Consider the following 18,794-nt stretch of genomic DNA (forward strand, 5'->3'; position numbering starts at 1 on the left):
TTTCAGCGTACTGTAGCGCATTTTTCTGCCCTCATAAATGCTTACCACATACATACATCTAAGTAGTGTACTATTTTGTACCTGTTAATCTGTCAAAAGCCTAGATACTGTGAAAGTCCAGGCAAAAGTAATCACCGGCTGGTGTTTTACGCCAATACGTTTATTTAAGCGCACTGTAGTGTCTTTTTCTGCCCTCTCTGTCCATTCCTAATAGTCTGTGAGAGAGTGCAATTTTGGGTTTAGTACACAGCGACTGTGTGCTGCAGCACTGTTTTATACTGATGGTGTTGTGCAAAAATGCATATTTTTAACTGAAGAGCATTTTTCTGCCCTCATAAGTGCATACCACATACCTACATCTAAGTAGTGTACTATTTTTTACCTGTTAATCTGTCTTGGGCCTATATATACTGTGACAACCAATAGTACACACCTGCTGCTGTTCTAGACAAATACTGTTTTAAGCTTAGTGAAGCATATCGTACTCCCCTCATATACACAATAAGTATGTCAGGCAGAGGAGTGCCAGGATGTGCACAGAGGAGTGGCAGAGGCCTAAATTCATCAGGCGCAGGCAGAGGTCGCAGCAGAGTAGGAGCGTGTGGCAGCCGGAGTCGCAGTGAGAAGTCTGAGCTCCTGGTGTCAGGTAGCAGTCGTGTCTCGACCAGCAACCCAGCAGCCATGATTGATCGGTTCACTCGGTCATCCACTTCATCCCAAGTGACATCCGACACCCCCAGTCAACAGTCAATGGGTTCCTCAGACTCAACCCTCAGTTGGCATGGCCCTTATGCTGCTGCTGCCACCTCCAGGCTCTGTCATTGTGTTGCTCTATGGTCTCCTCATGCTAATGCTACCACCTCCAGGCTGTCATTGTGCCGTCATATGGTCTCCTCATGCTGCTGCTGCCACCTCCAGGCTCTGTCATTGTATTGCCATATGGTCTTCTCATGCTGATGCTGCCACCTTGAGGCTCTCTCATTCTGCTCTATGGTCTCCTCATGCTAATGCTACCACCTCCATGCTCTGTCATTGTGCCACCATATGGTCTCCTCATGCTGATGCTACCACCTCCAGGCTTCCAGAGGGAAGGTAACATCCAACAGGTTTTAATTAGTGATAATGTAACGCGTTTTGCTGCACATGCACAGTTTCATCAGACATGGAAATACAAGGAAACACCCTTGATTTTATACAAAAAGGGCATTAACCCTTCAAGAACTAAAACATAAAACTGGAATGAAAAGTATATGTGAGCATCTATATTTAAGAACGAAAAAGTTCTATATAAATTTATCTGGGTAACTTGTTCGTGTATGCGATGTAGATAAAAATATGCAAAAAAATGTTAATAGTCAATTTTATGGTGTATCAATAGTAATTCATATTATATTATAATTGTTATTTATATGGACAAATTTGTATGTAAAAAAATTGTGTGTAAAGGGAAAGAATTGGTGTTGAAAATATTATGCATAGGTGAATAATAAAGCATAGTCCTAGTACCCGGACAAGTGAAAAAAAGTACCGTATTTTTCGCTCCATAAGACGCACTTTTTCTCCCTCAAAAGGGGGACGGAAATGTCTGTGCGTCTTATGGAGCGAATGAAGTGTGTGTGTGCGAATGAAGTGCAGGTTAGGCTGCTAAGCTTACCTGCTCCTGGGTCTGTAGTGCTCCGCTGCCCCGTTCTCCTGTCCGCATTATGGAGTCTTATGGAGGAGCATGTTACGCTGGGCGCAGGGGAGTGACGTGTGTGTCACATGCTCCTCCATAGACTCCATTATGCGGACAGCAGAACAGGGCAGCCACAAAGGAGGTTTGGTTCAGAATTTTTTTTTTCTTTTTCTCCTTCTCTAAAACCTAGGTGCGTCTTATGGTGAGGTGCGTCTTATGGAGCTAAAAATACAGTATATGTTTGTGACACAACCTAAGAGTAGGATATATGAAAAATGAGAAAAACGTTTGGGAATGTTCACATTATTCACTACTGATGGTAAGTGCGTAGCTTTGTAATGTGTGCAATGTGTATGATGTGAAACTAATATTAAATTATAATTGTTGTTTATATGGACAAAATTAGTATGTAAAAAATTATATATAAAGAATTAGAAAATTAGTGTTATATATTATTGCACAAAATAGAGTGATAGAGTATAGTCTTAATGCTCTGACTAATGAGAAAAATTATATATATGCGCCATCATGCGCTATTGGGAGTAAGTGCATAACTGTGTGATGCATGTAGTATAAATGAATGTATAAAAATATTCTCATTTATACTGCATACATCACACAATTATGCACTTACTACCAATAGCGCATGATGGGGCATATATATATATATAATTTTTCTCATTAGTCGGAGCATTAAGACTACATTCGCATATATATAAATAATTTTTCTCATTAGTCAGAGCATTAAAGGGGTACTCTGGCAAAAACCTTTTTTCTTTTTTTCTTTCTGGTGGCAGAAAGTTAAACATATTTGTAAATTACTTCTATTAAAAAACCTTAATCCTTCCTGTACTTATTAGCTGCTGAATACTACAGAGGAAATTCTTTTCTTTTTGGAATGCTCTCTGATGACATCACGAGCACAGTTCTCTCTGCTAACGTTATTATAATAATAATAACGCTTTATTTATTGTTGTCCTTAGTGGGATTTGAACCCAAGTCCCCAACACTGCAAGGCAGCAGTGCTAACTACTGAGCCACCATGCTGCCCTTAGCATACATCTGCAATGCATGGTTGCTAAAATGGACAGAGATGTCAGCAGAGAGCACTGTGCTCGTGATGTCATCAGTGTTCCAAAAAGAAAGGAATTTCCTCTGTAGCATTCAGCAGCTAATAAGTACTGGAAGGATTAAGATTTTTTAATAGAAGTAACTTACAAATATGTTTAACTTTCTGCCACCAGTTGATTTAAAAGAAAAAAGGTTTTCACCGGAGTACCCCTTTAACCCCTTCCCGCAGAATGTCATATATAAACGCCGGGTTGTGCAGTGCGTTCGCGCATCCCAGCGTTTATAAATGACATTCAGTTAACCCGGCGATGCGCAGCATCGCACGGGTTAACTGGCAGAAGTCCCCCTGTTTCCAGCAGGGAACAACTTCTGCTTCACCCCCAGGACCATCCATTGATGGTCCTAGTCAGCGATCACTGTGATTGGTCCCTGTGGACCAATCACAGTGATCTGAGGTGAAAGTTCAGACCTGCAGCATAGGAGGGGGAACACGCGGGGACCGGCAGCCTTACCAGATCCAGCGGCGGGACCGAGGAGCAGCGCGGGACCGGCCACGTGGACGAGCAGCGACGGGTAAGTATGTGGTCCTCAGAGACAGCAGTGAAGATCTTCACTGCTGCTTCTAGGAGTCTGAAAACTACAACTCCCAGCATGCCTAGACAGCCTTTGGGTGTCTGGGCATGCTGGGAGTTGTAGTTTTGCAACATCTGGAGGGCCCCCGTTTGGAGACCATTGTATAATGGTCTCCAATCTGTGCTCTTCCAGCTGTTGCAAAACTACAACTCCCAGTATGCACTGACTGTCCAGGCATGCTGGAAGTTTTAGTTCAGCAACATCTGGCCCTTCAAATGTTGCCGAACTACAACTCCCAGCATGCCCTTCAGCTGTCTGGGCATGCTGGGAGTTGTAGTTTTGCAACAACTGGAGACACACTGGTTGGGAAACATTGTCTGTTTCTAACTCAGTGTTTCCTAACCTGTGTGCCTCCAGCTGTTGCAAAACTATAACTCCAAGCATGCACTAACAGACCATGCATGCTGGGAGTTGTGGTTTTGCAACAGCTGGTGCACCCCCTCCCCCCCCCCCCCCCCCCCCCTGTGAATGTACAGGGTACATTCACATGGGCGAGGCTTTTACAGTGGGTTTCTCGCATCTTGAGATGCAGCAAATTTTGCGCTGGGAGACTCGCTGTAATCCCCTGCCCATGTGACTGTACCCTAAAAACGCTACACTACACCAACACAAAATAAAATAAAAAGTTAAAAACACTACATATACACATACCCCTACACAGCCCCCCTCCCCCAATAAGAACGTCCGGTACGCCACTGTTTCCAAAGCAGAGCCTCCAGCTGTTGAAAAACAACAACTCCCAGTATTGCCGGACAGCCGTTGACTGTCCACGCATGCTGGGAGTTTTGCAACAGCTGGAGGCACCCTGTTTGGGAATCACTGGCGTAGAATACCCCTATGTCCACCCCTATGCAAATCCCTAATTTAGGCCTCAAATGCGCATGGCGCTCTCTCACTTTGGAGCCCTGTCGTATTTCAAGGCAACAGTTTAGGGCGACATATGGGGTATCTCCGTACTCGGGAGAAATTGCGTTACAAGGTTTGGGGGGCTTTTTCTTCTTTAACCCTTCATGAAAAGGAAATGTTGGGGTCTACACCAGAATGTTAGTGTAAAAAAATTAAATTTTTTACACTAACATGCTGATGTTGCCCTATACTTTACATTTTCACAAGAAGGGAAAAAAGGGAAAAAAGCCCCCCAAAATTTGTAACGCAATTTCTCCCGACTACGGAGATACCCCATATGTGAGCGCAAAGTGCTCTGGGGGCGCACAACAAGGCCCAGAAGGGAGAGTGCGCCATGTACATTTGAGGTGATTTGCACAGGGGTGGCTGATTGTTACAACGGTTTTGACAAACGCAAAAAAAACAAAACCCCACATGTGACCCCATTTCGGAAACGACACCCCTCACGGAATGTAATGAGGGGTGCAGTGAGAATTTACCCCCCACAGGTGTCTGACGGATCTTTGGAACAGTGGTCCGTGAAAATGAAAACTTGTACAGCCCACTGTTCCAAAGATCTGTCAGACACCAGTGGGGGGCAAATGCTCACTGTATCCCTTGTTACGTTCCTCAAAGGGTCTCGTTTCCAAAATGGTATGCCATGTGTTTTTTTTTTGCTGTTCTGGCACCATAGGGGCTTCCTAAATGCGATATGCCCCCCGAGCAAAATTTGCTCTCAAAAAGCCAAATATGACTCCTTCTCTTCTGAGCATTGTAGTTCGCCCATAGTGCACTTCAGGTCAACTTATGGGGTACCTCCATACTCAGAAGAGAAGGGGTTACAAATATTGGGTGGTATTTCCTGCTATTAAGCCTTGCAAAAATGTGAAATTTGGGGGGAAACACACATTTTAGTGGAACTTTTTTTTAAATTTTTTTTTTACATATGCAAAAGTCGTGAAACACCTGTGGGGTAATAAGGCTCACTTTATTCCTTGTTACATTCCTCAAGGGGTCTAGTTTCCAAAATGGTATGCCATGTGTTTTTTTTTTTTGCTGTTCTGGCACCATAGGGGCTTCCTAAATGCGACATGCCCCCCCCCCGAGCAAAATTTGCTCTCAAAAAGCCAAATATGACTCCTTCTCTTCTGAGCATTGTAGTTCGCCCATAGTGCACTTCAGGTCAACTTATGGGGTACCTCCATACTCAGAAGAGAAGGGGTTACAAATATTGGGGGGTATTTCCTGCTATTAACCCTTGGAAAAATTTGAAATTTGGGGGGAAACACACAATTTAGTGAAAAAAAAATATTTTTTTTTTACATATGCAAAAGTCGTGAAACACCTGTGGGGTATTAAGGTTCACTTTATTCCTTGTTATGTTCCTCAAGGGGTCTAGTTTCCAAAATGGTATGCCATGTGAGGGGTTTTTGCTGTTCTGGCACCATAGGGGCTTCCTAAATGCAACATGCCCCCCAAAAACCGTTTCAGAAAAACGTACTCTCCAAAATCCCCTTGTCGTTCCTTCGCTTCTGAGCCCTCTACTGCGCCCGCCGAACACTTTACATAGACATATGAGGTATGTGCTTACTCGAGAGAAATTGGGCTACAAATATAAGTATACATTTTCTCCTTTTACCCATTGTAAAAATTCAAAAATTGGGTCTACAAGAACATGCGAGTGTAAAAAATGAAGATTGTGAATTTTCTCCTTCACTTTGCTTCTATTCCTGTGAAACACCTAAAGGGTTAAAATGATGACTGAATGTCATTTTGAATACTTTGGGGGGTGCAGTTTTTATAATGGGGTCTTTTGTGGGGTATTTCTAATATGAACACCCTTCAAATCCACTTCAAACCTGAACTGGTCCCTGAAAAATAGTGAGTTTGAAAATTTTGTGAAAAATTGGAAAATTGCTGCTGAACTTTGAAGCCCTCTGGTGTCTTCCAAAAGTAAAAACTCGTCACTTTTATGATGCAGACATAAAGTAGACATATTGTATATGTGAATAAAAATTTTTTTTATTTGTAATATACATTTTCCTTACAAGCAGAGAGCTTCAAAGTTAGAAAAATGCAACATTTTCTAATTTTTCATCAAATTTTAGGATTTTTCACAAGGAAAGGATGCAAGTTACCACAAAAATTTACCACCATGTTAAAGTAGAATTTGTCACGAAAAAACAATCTCGGAATCAGAAAGATAACTAAAAGCATTCCAGAGTTATTAATGTTTAAAGTGACAGTGGTCAGATGTGCAAAAAACGCTCTGGTCCTTAAGGCCAAAATGGGCTTGGTCCTGAAGGGCTTAAGACTATATTCTATCACACTATTTTGTGCAATAATATATAACACTAATTTTCTAATTCTTTATATAGAATTTTTTACATACTAATTTCGTCCATTTAAATAACAATTATAATTTATATATAAATTATATATATATATAATTTATATAGTTTCACATCATAAAATCGAATTTTCATATATTCATGCGCACATCGCACACATTACAAAGCTATGCACTTACCATCAATAGTGCATAATGTAAACATTCTCAAACGTTTTTCTCATTTTTCATACATCCTACTCTTGGGTTATGTCACATACATATATATTTTTTTACTTGTCCAGGTACTAGAACTATGCTTTATTATTCACCTATGCATAATATTTTCAACACCAATTCTTTCCCTTTACACACATAATTTTTTACATACAAATTTGTCCATATAAATAACAATTATAATATAATATGAATTACTATTGATACAACATAAAATTGACTATTAACATTTTTTTTGTATATTTTTATCTACATCGCATACACGAACAAGTTACCCAGATAAATTTATGTAGACATTTTTTGTTCTTAAATATAGAGGCTCACATTTACTTTTCATTCCAGTTTTATTTGTTTTAGTTTTTGAAGGGTTATTGCCCTTTTTGTATAAAATCAAGGGTGTTTCATTGTAATGCCATGCATGATGAAGCTGCGCATGCGCAGCGAAACGCATTGCATTATCACTAATTAAAACCTGTTGGATGTTACCTTCCCTTTGCGAGTCCTGTGTCCTGTTCAGCGCCACGGATCCTGGCATAACGAAGTTCTGTCTCTATACTATTGCACATAAATCCAGGAAGGCTGCACACGGACCTTTGTCTAACTACACACCTTTACCATTGTTTTGTATGTTGGTGCACAACCCTCTTCGGTAAGCGATATTGAATCCCCCAATATCCTATACTCTTACCATCTGCGTTACTCCACAGGGAGCACCTTTGTTTTTTCTCTTTTCAACCTCCAGGCTCTATAATTGTGCTGCTCTATGGTCTCCTCATGCTGATGCTACCACCTCCAGGCTCTCTCATTGTGCTGCCATGGATACTGCAAAACATAATTAAGGTGCTGGTCCCCAGTTTCAGAAATTCCTCTGCATTAGACCACAAATAAGTATTGAGGATATGCATTACGTAAAACTTAACTTTTCATAGGATAAAATATATGGACCCAAATTATTATTTTTTAAATCTAGCAAAAGGAAAGGAGTGTAAAAAACACCATGTGCCACCAATACCACCAAGTATTTATGCGATGCTAAGACCTCTAAAAGGTGCAAGGGAACAACGTATGGTCCATTGTAATAGGTGTGGGTAAAAACTTCCCCTGTAAGGCCCTACTCTCACACTATTAAATCCCTTCTTGGCAAGTATTACTCATCCTAAAAAGGGTGGCCCCACACAGGAACCTCTCCCTATTTCCAACTAAAAACCATGGGAAATGGCAGTGTTTTTAGGTGGAAAGAGGGAGAGGTTCCTGTGTGGGGACGTCCTTTTTAGGACGAGTAACACTTGCCAATAAGGGAATTAGCGAGAGTAAGGCCTTACAGGGGAAGTTTTTACCCACACTTGTTACAATGGACCATACTTTGTTCCCCACCACCTTTTAGAGGTCTTTGCATTGAATACATAATTGGTGGTATTGGTGGCACATGGTGTTTTTGCACACCTTTCCTTTTGTTAGATTTAAAAAATATTTTGGGTTCATATATTTTACCCTAGGAAAAGCTACGTTTTACGTAATACATATCCTCAATACTTACTTGTGCACACCAATACTTTGACAAAAAAGACCGTTGTTACACTATGCGCACCAGCCTCACACGCTGGCCGTGAGCGCATGGCCCCCTTACCTTCTGCTGCCGATGGCGCTGGGACTTGGATCGTGGGACGCGCCCACATGCGCGCCTCAGTCCTTCACTCTCCGGGTGTTTCCCCTGCCTCTGCCTCCACCTCTCTGCTACGGCTTGTGTCCCCGTCCCTTAGGGCGTGCACGGACCGGAGCTTTAAGATTTAAAGGGCCAGTACGCTCATTAGTGTAACCACCTGTGGCTTGTTTATAAATTCCTCCACCCTCCTCAGTTCTATGCTGGATCTTTGTTGCCTTGTGCCCTAGAGAAAGCGTTTCTTTGTATTGCCCTGCTGTGTACCAGATCTCCTGCTCTTGTGACTTGACCTTGCTCCTCTGCCGCCTGCCTACTGAACTCCTGCTATGTCCTGACTATGCTACTGTGCTGCCTGCCCTGACCTACTGTTATCCGACTACGAGTTGTCTCATCCCTCTGTGCCTCGCATCTCCTCAGCCGCCTGTGGGGTCGAGCCGTGCCAGGGGTAGCAACCTGGGTGTTGCCTGCAGCTGTAAGCCCATCCTGCGTTGCGGCCGTCTCTGGTGAAGACCAGCGGCACCTTAGACTCCCCTCCCTGGTACGGTCCGAGTCATCTGCCACACAGGTCCAGCGGATCCACATACACCGGAGTCCTGTCTTCAGAAACGTGAGTGTTACAGTAAGATCCGGCCATGGATCCCGCTGAGGTACCCCTACCTGAAGTTGCAGATCTTTCCTCCATTGTGATATGTCAGTCACAGCAGTTGGCCCGACAGGCGCAGCAATTTTCTCAACTTGCAGCCATGATGCAACAGTTTTTGGCCTTGCAACAGCAGCAGGTACCACAATCTGGCACACTCCCACCTCCAGCTCCTGCAGTGTCTCCTGGCTCCCAGCTGCACCTGCCTTTGCCTTCCAAGTATGATGGGGATTCCAAGTCGTGCTTTGTTACACAGTGCTCCATGGATCTGGAGCTCATGTCTGAACTGTTTCCGATGGAACGTAGTAAGGTGGCCTTTGTCATTAGTCTACTTTCCGGAAAAGCCCTGGCTTGGGCTACACCCCTTTGGGACCGTGGTGATCCAGTATCCTCTAATTTGTAGGCATTCTTGGCAGAATTTCGCAGTGTATTTGAGAAATCCACACGTGCCTCTTCAGCTGAGACTGTATTGCTGAACCTCTGTCAAGGGAATTCTACCGTTGGTGACTACGCAGTTCAATTCAGCATTCTAGCCTCTGAATTTTCCTGGAATGAAGAGGCCTTGTGTGCCACATTCAAAAAAGGACTGTCAAGCAGGATTAAAGATGCCCTTGCTCCACGAGATCCTCCATCTTCTTTGACTGAACGTATCCACTTGGCCACACGCATTGATGTGCGTTTTGCCGAAAGACAGGAGTAATTGCGCTTTGAGAGGGAATCTGCCCACCTGACACCTGTGTTCCAACGTCCACCTCTTCTGTCTCTTGCACCTCTTGCCGAAGAGGTTATACAAGGAGATCGTTCTCGTCTTACACAACAGGAGAGGTCTCGACGACGCAGTGAGAATTTGTGTTTGTACTGTGCTAGCCCAGAGCACTTTCTCAAGGACTGTACAGTTCCCCCGCACCTAGGGTACGTGGGAGAGGCGTCCCTGGGTGTGAATACTACCTCTCCTGTACAAGTCTTTGCTTCAGCCAAGTCTTCCTTCAGCGCTACAGCATTTTTGGATTCCGGATCAGCAGGTGACTTTATTGATGCGGCTTTAGTCCACAAGTATCATCTTCCCCTTACTCGGCTTGCCAAGCCCTTGTTCATCTCCTCTGTTAATGGACAAAATCTGGACTGTAAGGTTCACTTCCGTACTGAATCTCTCGTCATGCAAGTGGGAGTATCGCATAAAGAAAATATTGAATTCTATGTTCTGCCACACTGTACTTCTGAGATTCTTCTTTGTCTTCCTTGGCTCCAACGCCATTCCCCGCAACTGGATTGGAGAACTGGAGAAATAATTTGCGTAAACTTGTTTCTTGTCTTTCACCGTTGCCTGGCCTGCCGCCACCTTACCAAGATTTCTCAGATGTCTTCTGCAAGAAACAGGCTGAATCTCTGCCTCCACATCGTGCTTACGACTGTCCTATTGATCTTTTGCCTGGTACCACTCCTCCTCGTGGCAGGATATACCCTCTTTCAGTTCCTGAGACCAAAGCCATGGCTGAGTATATCCAGGGGAATCTCCAAAAGGGTTTTATCTGTAAGTCCTCTTCTCCTGCTGGAGCAGGTTTCTTCTTTGTAGGGAAGAAGGATGGCTCACTCCGTCCATGCATTGATTACAGGGGACTTAACAAAATCACGGTCAAGAACAGTTACTCTCTAGCTCTTATCTCAGAACTTTTTGACCGCCTACGTTGTGCCAAGGTCTGCTCCAAGTTGGACTTACACGGTGCGTATCCGCAAGGGAGATGAATGGAAAACGGCCTTCAATACTTGTGACGGACATTTTGAGTATCTTGTAATGCCTTTTAATCTCTGCAATGCTCCAGCCGTTTTCCAGGAGTTCGTCAACGATATCTTCTGTGATCTTCTCTACACTCATGCTGTCGTATACCTAGATGACATCCTGATCTTCTCTTCCAACTTAGAGGAGCATCGTATTCATGTTCGTCTGGTTCTTCAAGAATCATCTCTACGCCAAACTGGAGAAATGCCTGTTCGAGAAATCTAGTCTTCCGTTTCTTGGCTACATTGTCTCTCATCAGGGCCTACAGATGGATCCAGATAAGTTGTCTGCCGTATAGGATTAGCCTCGTCCCTCGGGCCTACATGCGATTCAACGCTTTCTGGGATTCACTAACTATTATCATCAGTTTATCCCACATTTTTCATCCTTGGTTGCTCCTATTGTGGCTCTCACTAAAAAGGCATCTAATCCTAAATCTTGGCCTCGAGAGGCTGAAGAGGCCTTCTCCTGTTTAAAGTCTGCGTTTGCCTCTGCTCCCGTGCTTACAAAATCTGATCCAGAGAGGCCCTTTGCTTTGGCGGTTGATGCCTCATCTATTGGAGCGGGTGCCGTTCTCACTCAGAAAAACGCCAAGGGCAAGAGTGTAACTTGTGGGTTCTTCTCCAAGACTTTCTCTCCATTGGAGATCGTGAACTCCTTGCTATCAAGCTAGCTTTGGAGGAATGGCGACATTTATTGGAAGGTTCTTCTCATCCGGTCAGCATCTACTCCGATTATAAGAATATATACCTTCAGTCTGCTCAGCATTTGAACCCCAGCCAGGCAAGATGGTCACTGTTCTTTTCCAGGTTCAACTTCTTCATTCACTTCCGTCCAGCAGACAAGAACATCAGGGCTGATGCTCTCTCCAGGTCCTCTGACGTCATTGGTTTGGACTCCACGCCTAGGCATATTATTCCTCCTTACCGTTTGATTCCTGCCGCTCCTGCCAAGATTCAGCAAGTTCCTCTGGGAAAATCCTTTGTGCCCACCAGATTGAGACGCAAGGTCTTGAAATGGGGGTAATTCTTCCTTGACAGCAGGACATCCTGGAATACGCAAGACCCGACTTCTTATTTCCTGGCACTACTGGTGGCCACATCTTGGACGTGATGTTTCTGATTTTGTTTGGTCCTGTGTAACTTGTGCCCGTGACAAAACTCCTCGGCAAAGACCTGCAGGACTCTTACAGCCTTTACCCATTCCAGAGACTCCCTGGTCCCATATCGCCATGGATTTTCATAATAACACTGTCATCTGGGTCGTGGTAGATCGGTTTTGCAAGATAGCTCATTTCATTCCTCTACCAGGTCTTCCTTCTGCTCCGCAGCTGGCGAAGTACTTCTTGTTGCATGTCTTTCATTTACATGGTCTTCCACAGCATACAATTTCGGATTGAGGGGTGCAGTTTGTCTCTAAGTTCTGGCGTACCGTTTGTAGCCGTCTGGACATCAATCTGGACTTCTCCTCGGCCTACCACCCTCAGTCCAACGGTCAGGTGGAGAAGGTTAATCAAATCCTTGAGACTTATCTTGGGCCTTCTCCCCTGGGGTGAATTCTCATATAATCTTAATTATTACGAGTCCACGAGGTCGTCTCCCTTTTTTGTTGTCTACGGACTCCATCTTCACCTATTCTTCCTCTTCCAGTCTCCTCCGGTGTGCCTGTTGTTGATGAGCTGGTCCGTGACTTCTCCACCATCTGGCAACAGACCCGACAGTCATTGTCTCATGCTTCTTCCCGCATGAAGGCGCAAGTGGAGAAAGGTAGAAGACCTCCTCCGTCCTTCTCTCCTGGTGACATGGTGTGGCTTTCATCCAAATACATCCGCTTCAAGATCCCCTGTTACAAGCTCGGTCCCCGCTACCTTGGTCCCTTCCAGATTCTACAAAAGATCAATCCAGTCCCCTACAAACTCTGTCTACCTGCTACGTTACGTATTCCCAATTTCTTCCACGTCTCTCTCCTCAAGCCGCTTGTCGCAAACCGGTTCTCTCAGAAGAATCCTGTCCCATCACCTGTCTCCGGCTCATCTGATGTCTACAAAGTTAAACAGATTCTTGCTGCAAAAACTGTGAGAGGTAAATAATTTTTTTTGGTCGACTGGGAGGGTTACGGTCCTGAGGAGAGATCTTGGGAACCTGAGGAGAATATCCTGGACCGTGACCTTCTCAGGAGTTTTCTCTCGCGTAAAAGGAGGGGGAGACGAAAGGGGGGGGGGGTACTGTTACACTATGCGCTCCGGCCTCACACGCTAGCCGTGAGCGCATGGTCCCCTTACCTTCTGCTGCCGACAGGGCTGGGACTCGCATCGCTGGACACGCCCGCATGCGAGCCTCAGTCCGTCACTCTCCGGGTGTTTCTCCTGCCTCCACCTCTCTGCTCCGGTGTGCGTGTCCCCGTCCCTTAAGGCGTGTGCGCACCGGAGCTTTAAGATTTAAAGGGCCAGTACACTCATTAGTGTAACCACCTGTGGTTTGTTTATAAATTCCTCCACCCTCCTCAGTTCTCTGCCGGATCTTTTTTGCCTTGTGCCCTAGAGAAAGCGTTCCTTTGTATTGCGTTGCCGTGTACCAGATCTCCTGCTCTTGTGACTTGACCTTGCTCCTCTGCTGCCTGCCTACTGAACTCCTGCTACGTCCTGACTACGCTACTGTGCCGCCTGCCCTGACCTACTGTTATCCAGACTACGAGTTGCCTCATCCCTCCTGTGCCTCGCATCTCCTCAGCCACCTGTGTGGTCAAGCCATGCCAGGGGTAGCGACCTGGGTGTCGCCTGCAGCTGCAAACCCATCCTGCTTGGCGGTGGGCTCTGGTGAAGACCAGCGGCACCTTAGACTCCGCTCCCTGGTACGGTCCGAGTCATCTGCCACACAGGTCAAGCGGATCCACATACACTGGAGTCCTGTCTTCAGAAACGTGAGTGTTACAACCATTTTCTTCTGCCTACCTGCCTCAGCTAGTTTTCTGATCTTTCCACCTGCCTGATGCCACACATCTGATGACAAGTTCTCCTTTCACCCACCATCATCAACGGGTACTGGTATTGCCACCCACTGCACCACTCTGTCACCGGCTCACTTTCAGGACTCCTGCTGCTGCCACCTCCAGGCTGTCTCATTCAGCCACTATATGGTCTCCATGCTTCAGCCACCTAGAGGCTCTGCCATTCAGCCACTATATGGTCTCCTCATGCTTCACCACCTCCAGGCTGTACCATTCGGCTACTTTATGGTCTCCTCATGCTTCAGCCACCTCCAGGCTGTGCCATACAAACACTATATGGTCTCCTCATGTTGCCACAAACTCCAGGTGGTCATTCAGCCACTATATGGTCTCCTCATACTGATGCCACCTCCAGGCTCTTTCATTGTGCCGCCATGTGACATGTGACTCCTTGTTAAATTTTGTCCTTTGTAACCAAACGCCGGGGCCTGGGACGTTAAAACTTGGGAGTGTAATCTTAAATTTCTATTTCAAAATCTTAAATTTCAATAAAAAAAAATCGATGTAATCTTTTCAAGACTGAGGCACTATGGTCGTCGACGTCGTATAGTAACTGGGGAATTACAAGAATCCAATGAACCAGGTTGGAGCGATCACAATTAATCATTACTTATTAAATGAAACATTTTCAGTTCCACAAAAGAGTAAGACAGTGGGGCAGGGGCGGTGAGAGGCATGGGCTGGAACAGGTGGTAGCTTGCCTCGAGGCGAACCGCCAACTCAATGCTCACCAGAATGTGTAGTCAAAAAATGTAAATAAATTCAAATAAAATAAAAATGATGCCATATGGTCTCCCTGCTGCCACATTCAGACGCAGTGATTCTAATAGTGATGCCTGTAATTTGCATGTCATACTGAATAACAGTATTATTTCACCACCCCAGCACACTCCCTATGCATGTTAGAACAAAGCAAACTGTTCTACACCCCTATTGAGGCTCTCTGTAAACCAGAAATAGCCATTTTTTTTATACAGATTCGCCGTAAATAAATTCGGACTGAACTGAATTTTTTCGGAAAATTCGGCGAATTGGCTTAATTGAATTTTTCAAAAGTTCACTCATCTCTAGTATTGACCTACAGAATAAAAATACATGTCATTTTTACAGTAAAGTGTACAGTGTGAATACAAAACCCTCCAATATTTGCAAAATGTAGGTTTTCTTTTCAATTTCCCCACACAAATAATAATCTTTTGGTTTTGCCATACAGTTTGTGTAAAATGAATGGTGTCATTACAAAGTAAAATTATTTGCACAAAAAACAAGCCCTCATATGGGTCTGTGGATTTAAATTTAGAAGAGTTTTGACTTTTAGAATGCGGGAAAAAAATTAATTTACTCCACTGGAAAAAAGTTAAACAGATTTGTACTTCTATTGAAAAATCTTAATCCTTCCATTACTTATCAGCTGCTGTTATGATCCACAGGAAGTGCTTTTCTTTTTGAATTTCCTTTCTGTCTGACCACAGTGCTCTCTGCTGACACCTCTGTCCATTTTAGGAACTATCCAGATAAGGAGTAAATCCCCATAGAATACCTCACCTGCTCTGAACAGTTTCTAAAATGGACAGAGGTGTCAGCAGAGAGCACTGTGGTCAGGCAGAAAGGAAATTCAAAAAGAAAAGTACTTCCTGTAGATCATAACAGCAGCTGATAAATACTAAAAAGGATTAAGATTTCTGTAAATAGAAGTAATTTACAAATCTGTTTAACTTTCTGGCACCAGTTGATTAAAAAAAAGATATATTTAAGGAGTTAAACAGTGTTATCGACACTCCACTTGTACAGGCACATTTGGAGTGCCAATCAGATGGGATGAAGTCTGATAAGAGTCCTCCCATCTGGGACCCTAAACAACCGGCAATTGGATTTCGGAACTTTGATTGCGGTGTCTGAAGGGTTAATGCTAGACATCACCCAGATCGGTGATGTCTGGCATAGCTCGGACCAACCGGATATGAAGTGCACTCAGGAGTTTCTTAGACTGGCATTGGGTGCAAGGCCCCTTATTGCAATGGAGCTTGATTTATCGCAATGTTTCAGAAGAATATTACAACACCAGGCACGAATGGGGCTCCAATTTACTGGGGTTGTTCCTTTGCCTTCTGCCTGCTCCACCAGCCTTGGTGAATAGATATTTCCCTATTGGCTTATAGGGAGAGATCCATCAATCAAAGCCGATTACAGAGAACAATAGGTGACCTTCCTTTGTATGACGGCTTCTTTTTCTCATGTTACGGTTTATTCTTGCAGACAAGAAATTTATCAGTGGTTCAAATGCTGAAAAGAAAAGTGAAGGAAACATTCTTGTTAAAAGTTTATCTCCTGACTTTTTTGAGGTTGCAAGAAAGGAACAGGACTCAAAGGCAAGTTCAACTATTATCTATTGTTCAACATTTTTTAAAGCTTTACTGTCATTTAAATAAACTTGTGACATGTCGCACAGACATATTGAAGGTTTAGATCGGTCAGAGTCTAAGTTCTAAAACTCAGATGATCGTTAGATAGAGCCAAGAGAAGCATGCGGCGGAATGTTTCATTTTCCAGCTGATATCTGACTGATAGCAGCAATAGGCTTCATTATGAGTCTATGGAGCCCTGGGGGCCATGGGACTACTGGCAAGCTATGGAGTGAACCATGCAGCCGCTAGTTTCATCTGGCTGTGTTTAGTGATCAGAGGGGGTCTTGGGACTGAGAAACCAACCAATCTAAACATTTGCTATAATTGTGCGACATGTAAAAAATTAATTTAGCTTACAGTAATACTTTGATTTCACATAGTTTAACTACATATCAAAATGCTGAGCAACCTCTGCTTGACACCCCAACACCCTCTCCCCCCCCCCCCGTGTTCACACCAGTCAGTAAAAGGTCATGTCATTTCAGTAATTTCAAGGGTTAAGCGATTTCGGTTTGTGTTATTCCAGGTGGGTAAGCCCCTTTCTAGATGCCATTTTGGGGCATATTAATTTCTAATGCAGGTTTTTGGGGACCCTTCTCTTTAAGTTAAAGTGGAAAGTATCTCTATCCCTGAGTATCAATAACTCCCTCTCTGGCATACTTGGCATAACCATGTTTGACCTAGATTTGCTTGTCATTTAAATGAATTTTACGTAACAATTTAAGACTCCCATGACACAATATTTTATCGGAATAACCACAACATACAAAAACTTTTGCTTTGAAGATGATAGCAATTTTTTTAGTGATCTTATTTTTAGTGTTCTGCTTTCTTGGTACTAGATTCAACTCATGCAAAAGGAAATGGAGAAACTGGAAGTACACTTGACCCCTTCACCTCCCAGTACAGAAAGCCTAGATGATGTAGGCAGTGACTCTGATCGTCCTCAAGGGCCCAGAGGAAAACTTAAGTATAATGTTCATTATAATAAAAAGACAACCACTTTAATTCTCAGTGTCATTGAAGCTACAGATCTTCCAGAATACAGCAGAGATCCATTTGTAAGAATTCGAGTTTTCTCCAAAGCTGACGAATCACAATCTGATGTCCAATCTGTCATTCATGAATGTGAAACCAGAGTAGTAAAAAACAGTAGAAATCCAATATTTGATGAAGATTTTTCATTTTCTGTAAAGGACTACCCATTATGGAACCTTCTTCTAAAGCTTGAGGTAAAGTATCTAAAGTTATTTCTTTACCTAAATATGCAAAAACGGGGTATTTCAAATCTGGCCTGTGTGTACTACTGATTTATTTTTGTATTTTTTTAATTTAAAGTAGTTGTCTTACTAAGGGTACATTCACACTACGGAATTCCTGAGGAATTCCACTGGCGGAATTCAGCGTTGTGAACTTAGCAATAGTGTGAATGGGTCTCCGCGAGACCCGTTCACACTGCAGAATTTCAGTGGTGGACAATTCCGCTGCTGAAATTGTTCTGCACAAAGAAAGAACATGTTCATTCTTTGCATGGATTCCGCGAGCACTGCATAGCCGTCAATGGTGACGGCTCAGTGCCGCGCAGCCCTAGCACTGAAGTATTTTCGGCGGCGGCCGCCAGATGGAATCTCCGCTCGCTGAATTCAGCGAGCGGAGATTCCGCAGTGTGAACGCACCCTAAGACTTCAGACCTTCCTCTAATAGCAAGAGACCCACATATTACAAGTTTATTCCCTTGAATGACCTTCATTTAGAGAAAGAGTATCATGCATAAAAAGTTATCCCCTAGATTGCAGAGTGGGTGGTGGGTGTTTGACCGCTGGGATCCTCCGCAATCTTCTGCACGGGCCCCCTGCTCTCCACGGGAATGGAGCGTCACGACCCCCACATGAAGCGGATGCAGACACTCCCCCGCGAATGGCTCTTCTATAGAGCTATATTGAGGGGGCGTGTCGGCAGCCTTTTTGTGCACAGATTGGCATGCCCCATTCCTGGGGAGAGCAGGGGGCCTATGCATTTTGAACCTTTTGGTTAATGAATTGGCAGCCTTTTGTAGAAATAGAAATATCTTTGTGTGCATTTCTTTTCTGCTGGGTAGAGTATGTTTTGGCTATTAAAATCTATGGGTTTGTTGCAATACAAATTGTAATATTTTTTTTGACGTGAATGGGGTCTGAATACAGGGGGCATTCATTTTTAGGCCTAGAGCAAAATGTCTCCAGTGTTTAGAGGTGTGTGTCTATCCTTCATGTTAGATGCGGTCTTCATTTCTGTTTCTAGGACTTATTTAGTAACATAATAACATTGTTTATAAGGTTGAAAAAAGCCAAACTTCTGTAAAATTCAACATATAATCCTACTGTGTTGATCCAGAGGAAGGCAAAAAAAAACAAAAAACCCTTATGAGGCTGATGCCAATTGCCCCATTCCTTCCCAAAACATTTTTCTTCCTGAGTAAATCCAGAACAAATCCCTG

At 43.8% G+C, this 18,794-nt stretch overlaps 1 protein-coding gene across 7 annotated transcripts in view; it reads left to right on the forward strand.

The window, feature by feature from the left end:
* Positions 1-18,794, forward strand: part of LOC130276984 (synaptotagmin-1-like) — a 271,121-nt gene that overhangs the window by 167,673 nt on the left and 84,654 nt on the right. For all 7 annotated transcript variants that reach the window (XM_056527085.1, XM_056527088.1, XM_056527087.1 and 4 more), the window contains 2 exons: positions 16,170-16,282; positions 17,161-17,550. In XM_056527085.1, coding sequence (XP_056383060.1) covers positions 16,170-16,282; positions 17,161-17,550 — 503 coding nt within the window. The remainder of the gene's footprint in view (positions 1-16,169; positions 16,283-17,160; positions 17,551-18,794) is intronic.

Source organism: Hyla sarda, chromosome 6, assembly GCF_029499605.1.
Source record: "Hyla sarda isolate aHylSar1 chromosome 6, aHylSar1.hap1, whole genome shotgun sequence".
Taxonomy (NCBI): Eukaryota; Metazoa; Chordata; class Amphibia; order Anura; family Hylidae; genus Hyla; species Hyla sarda.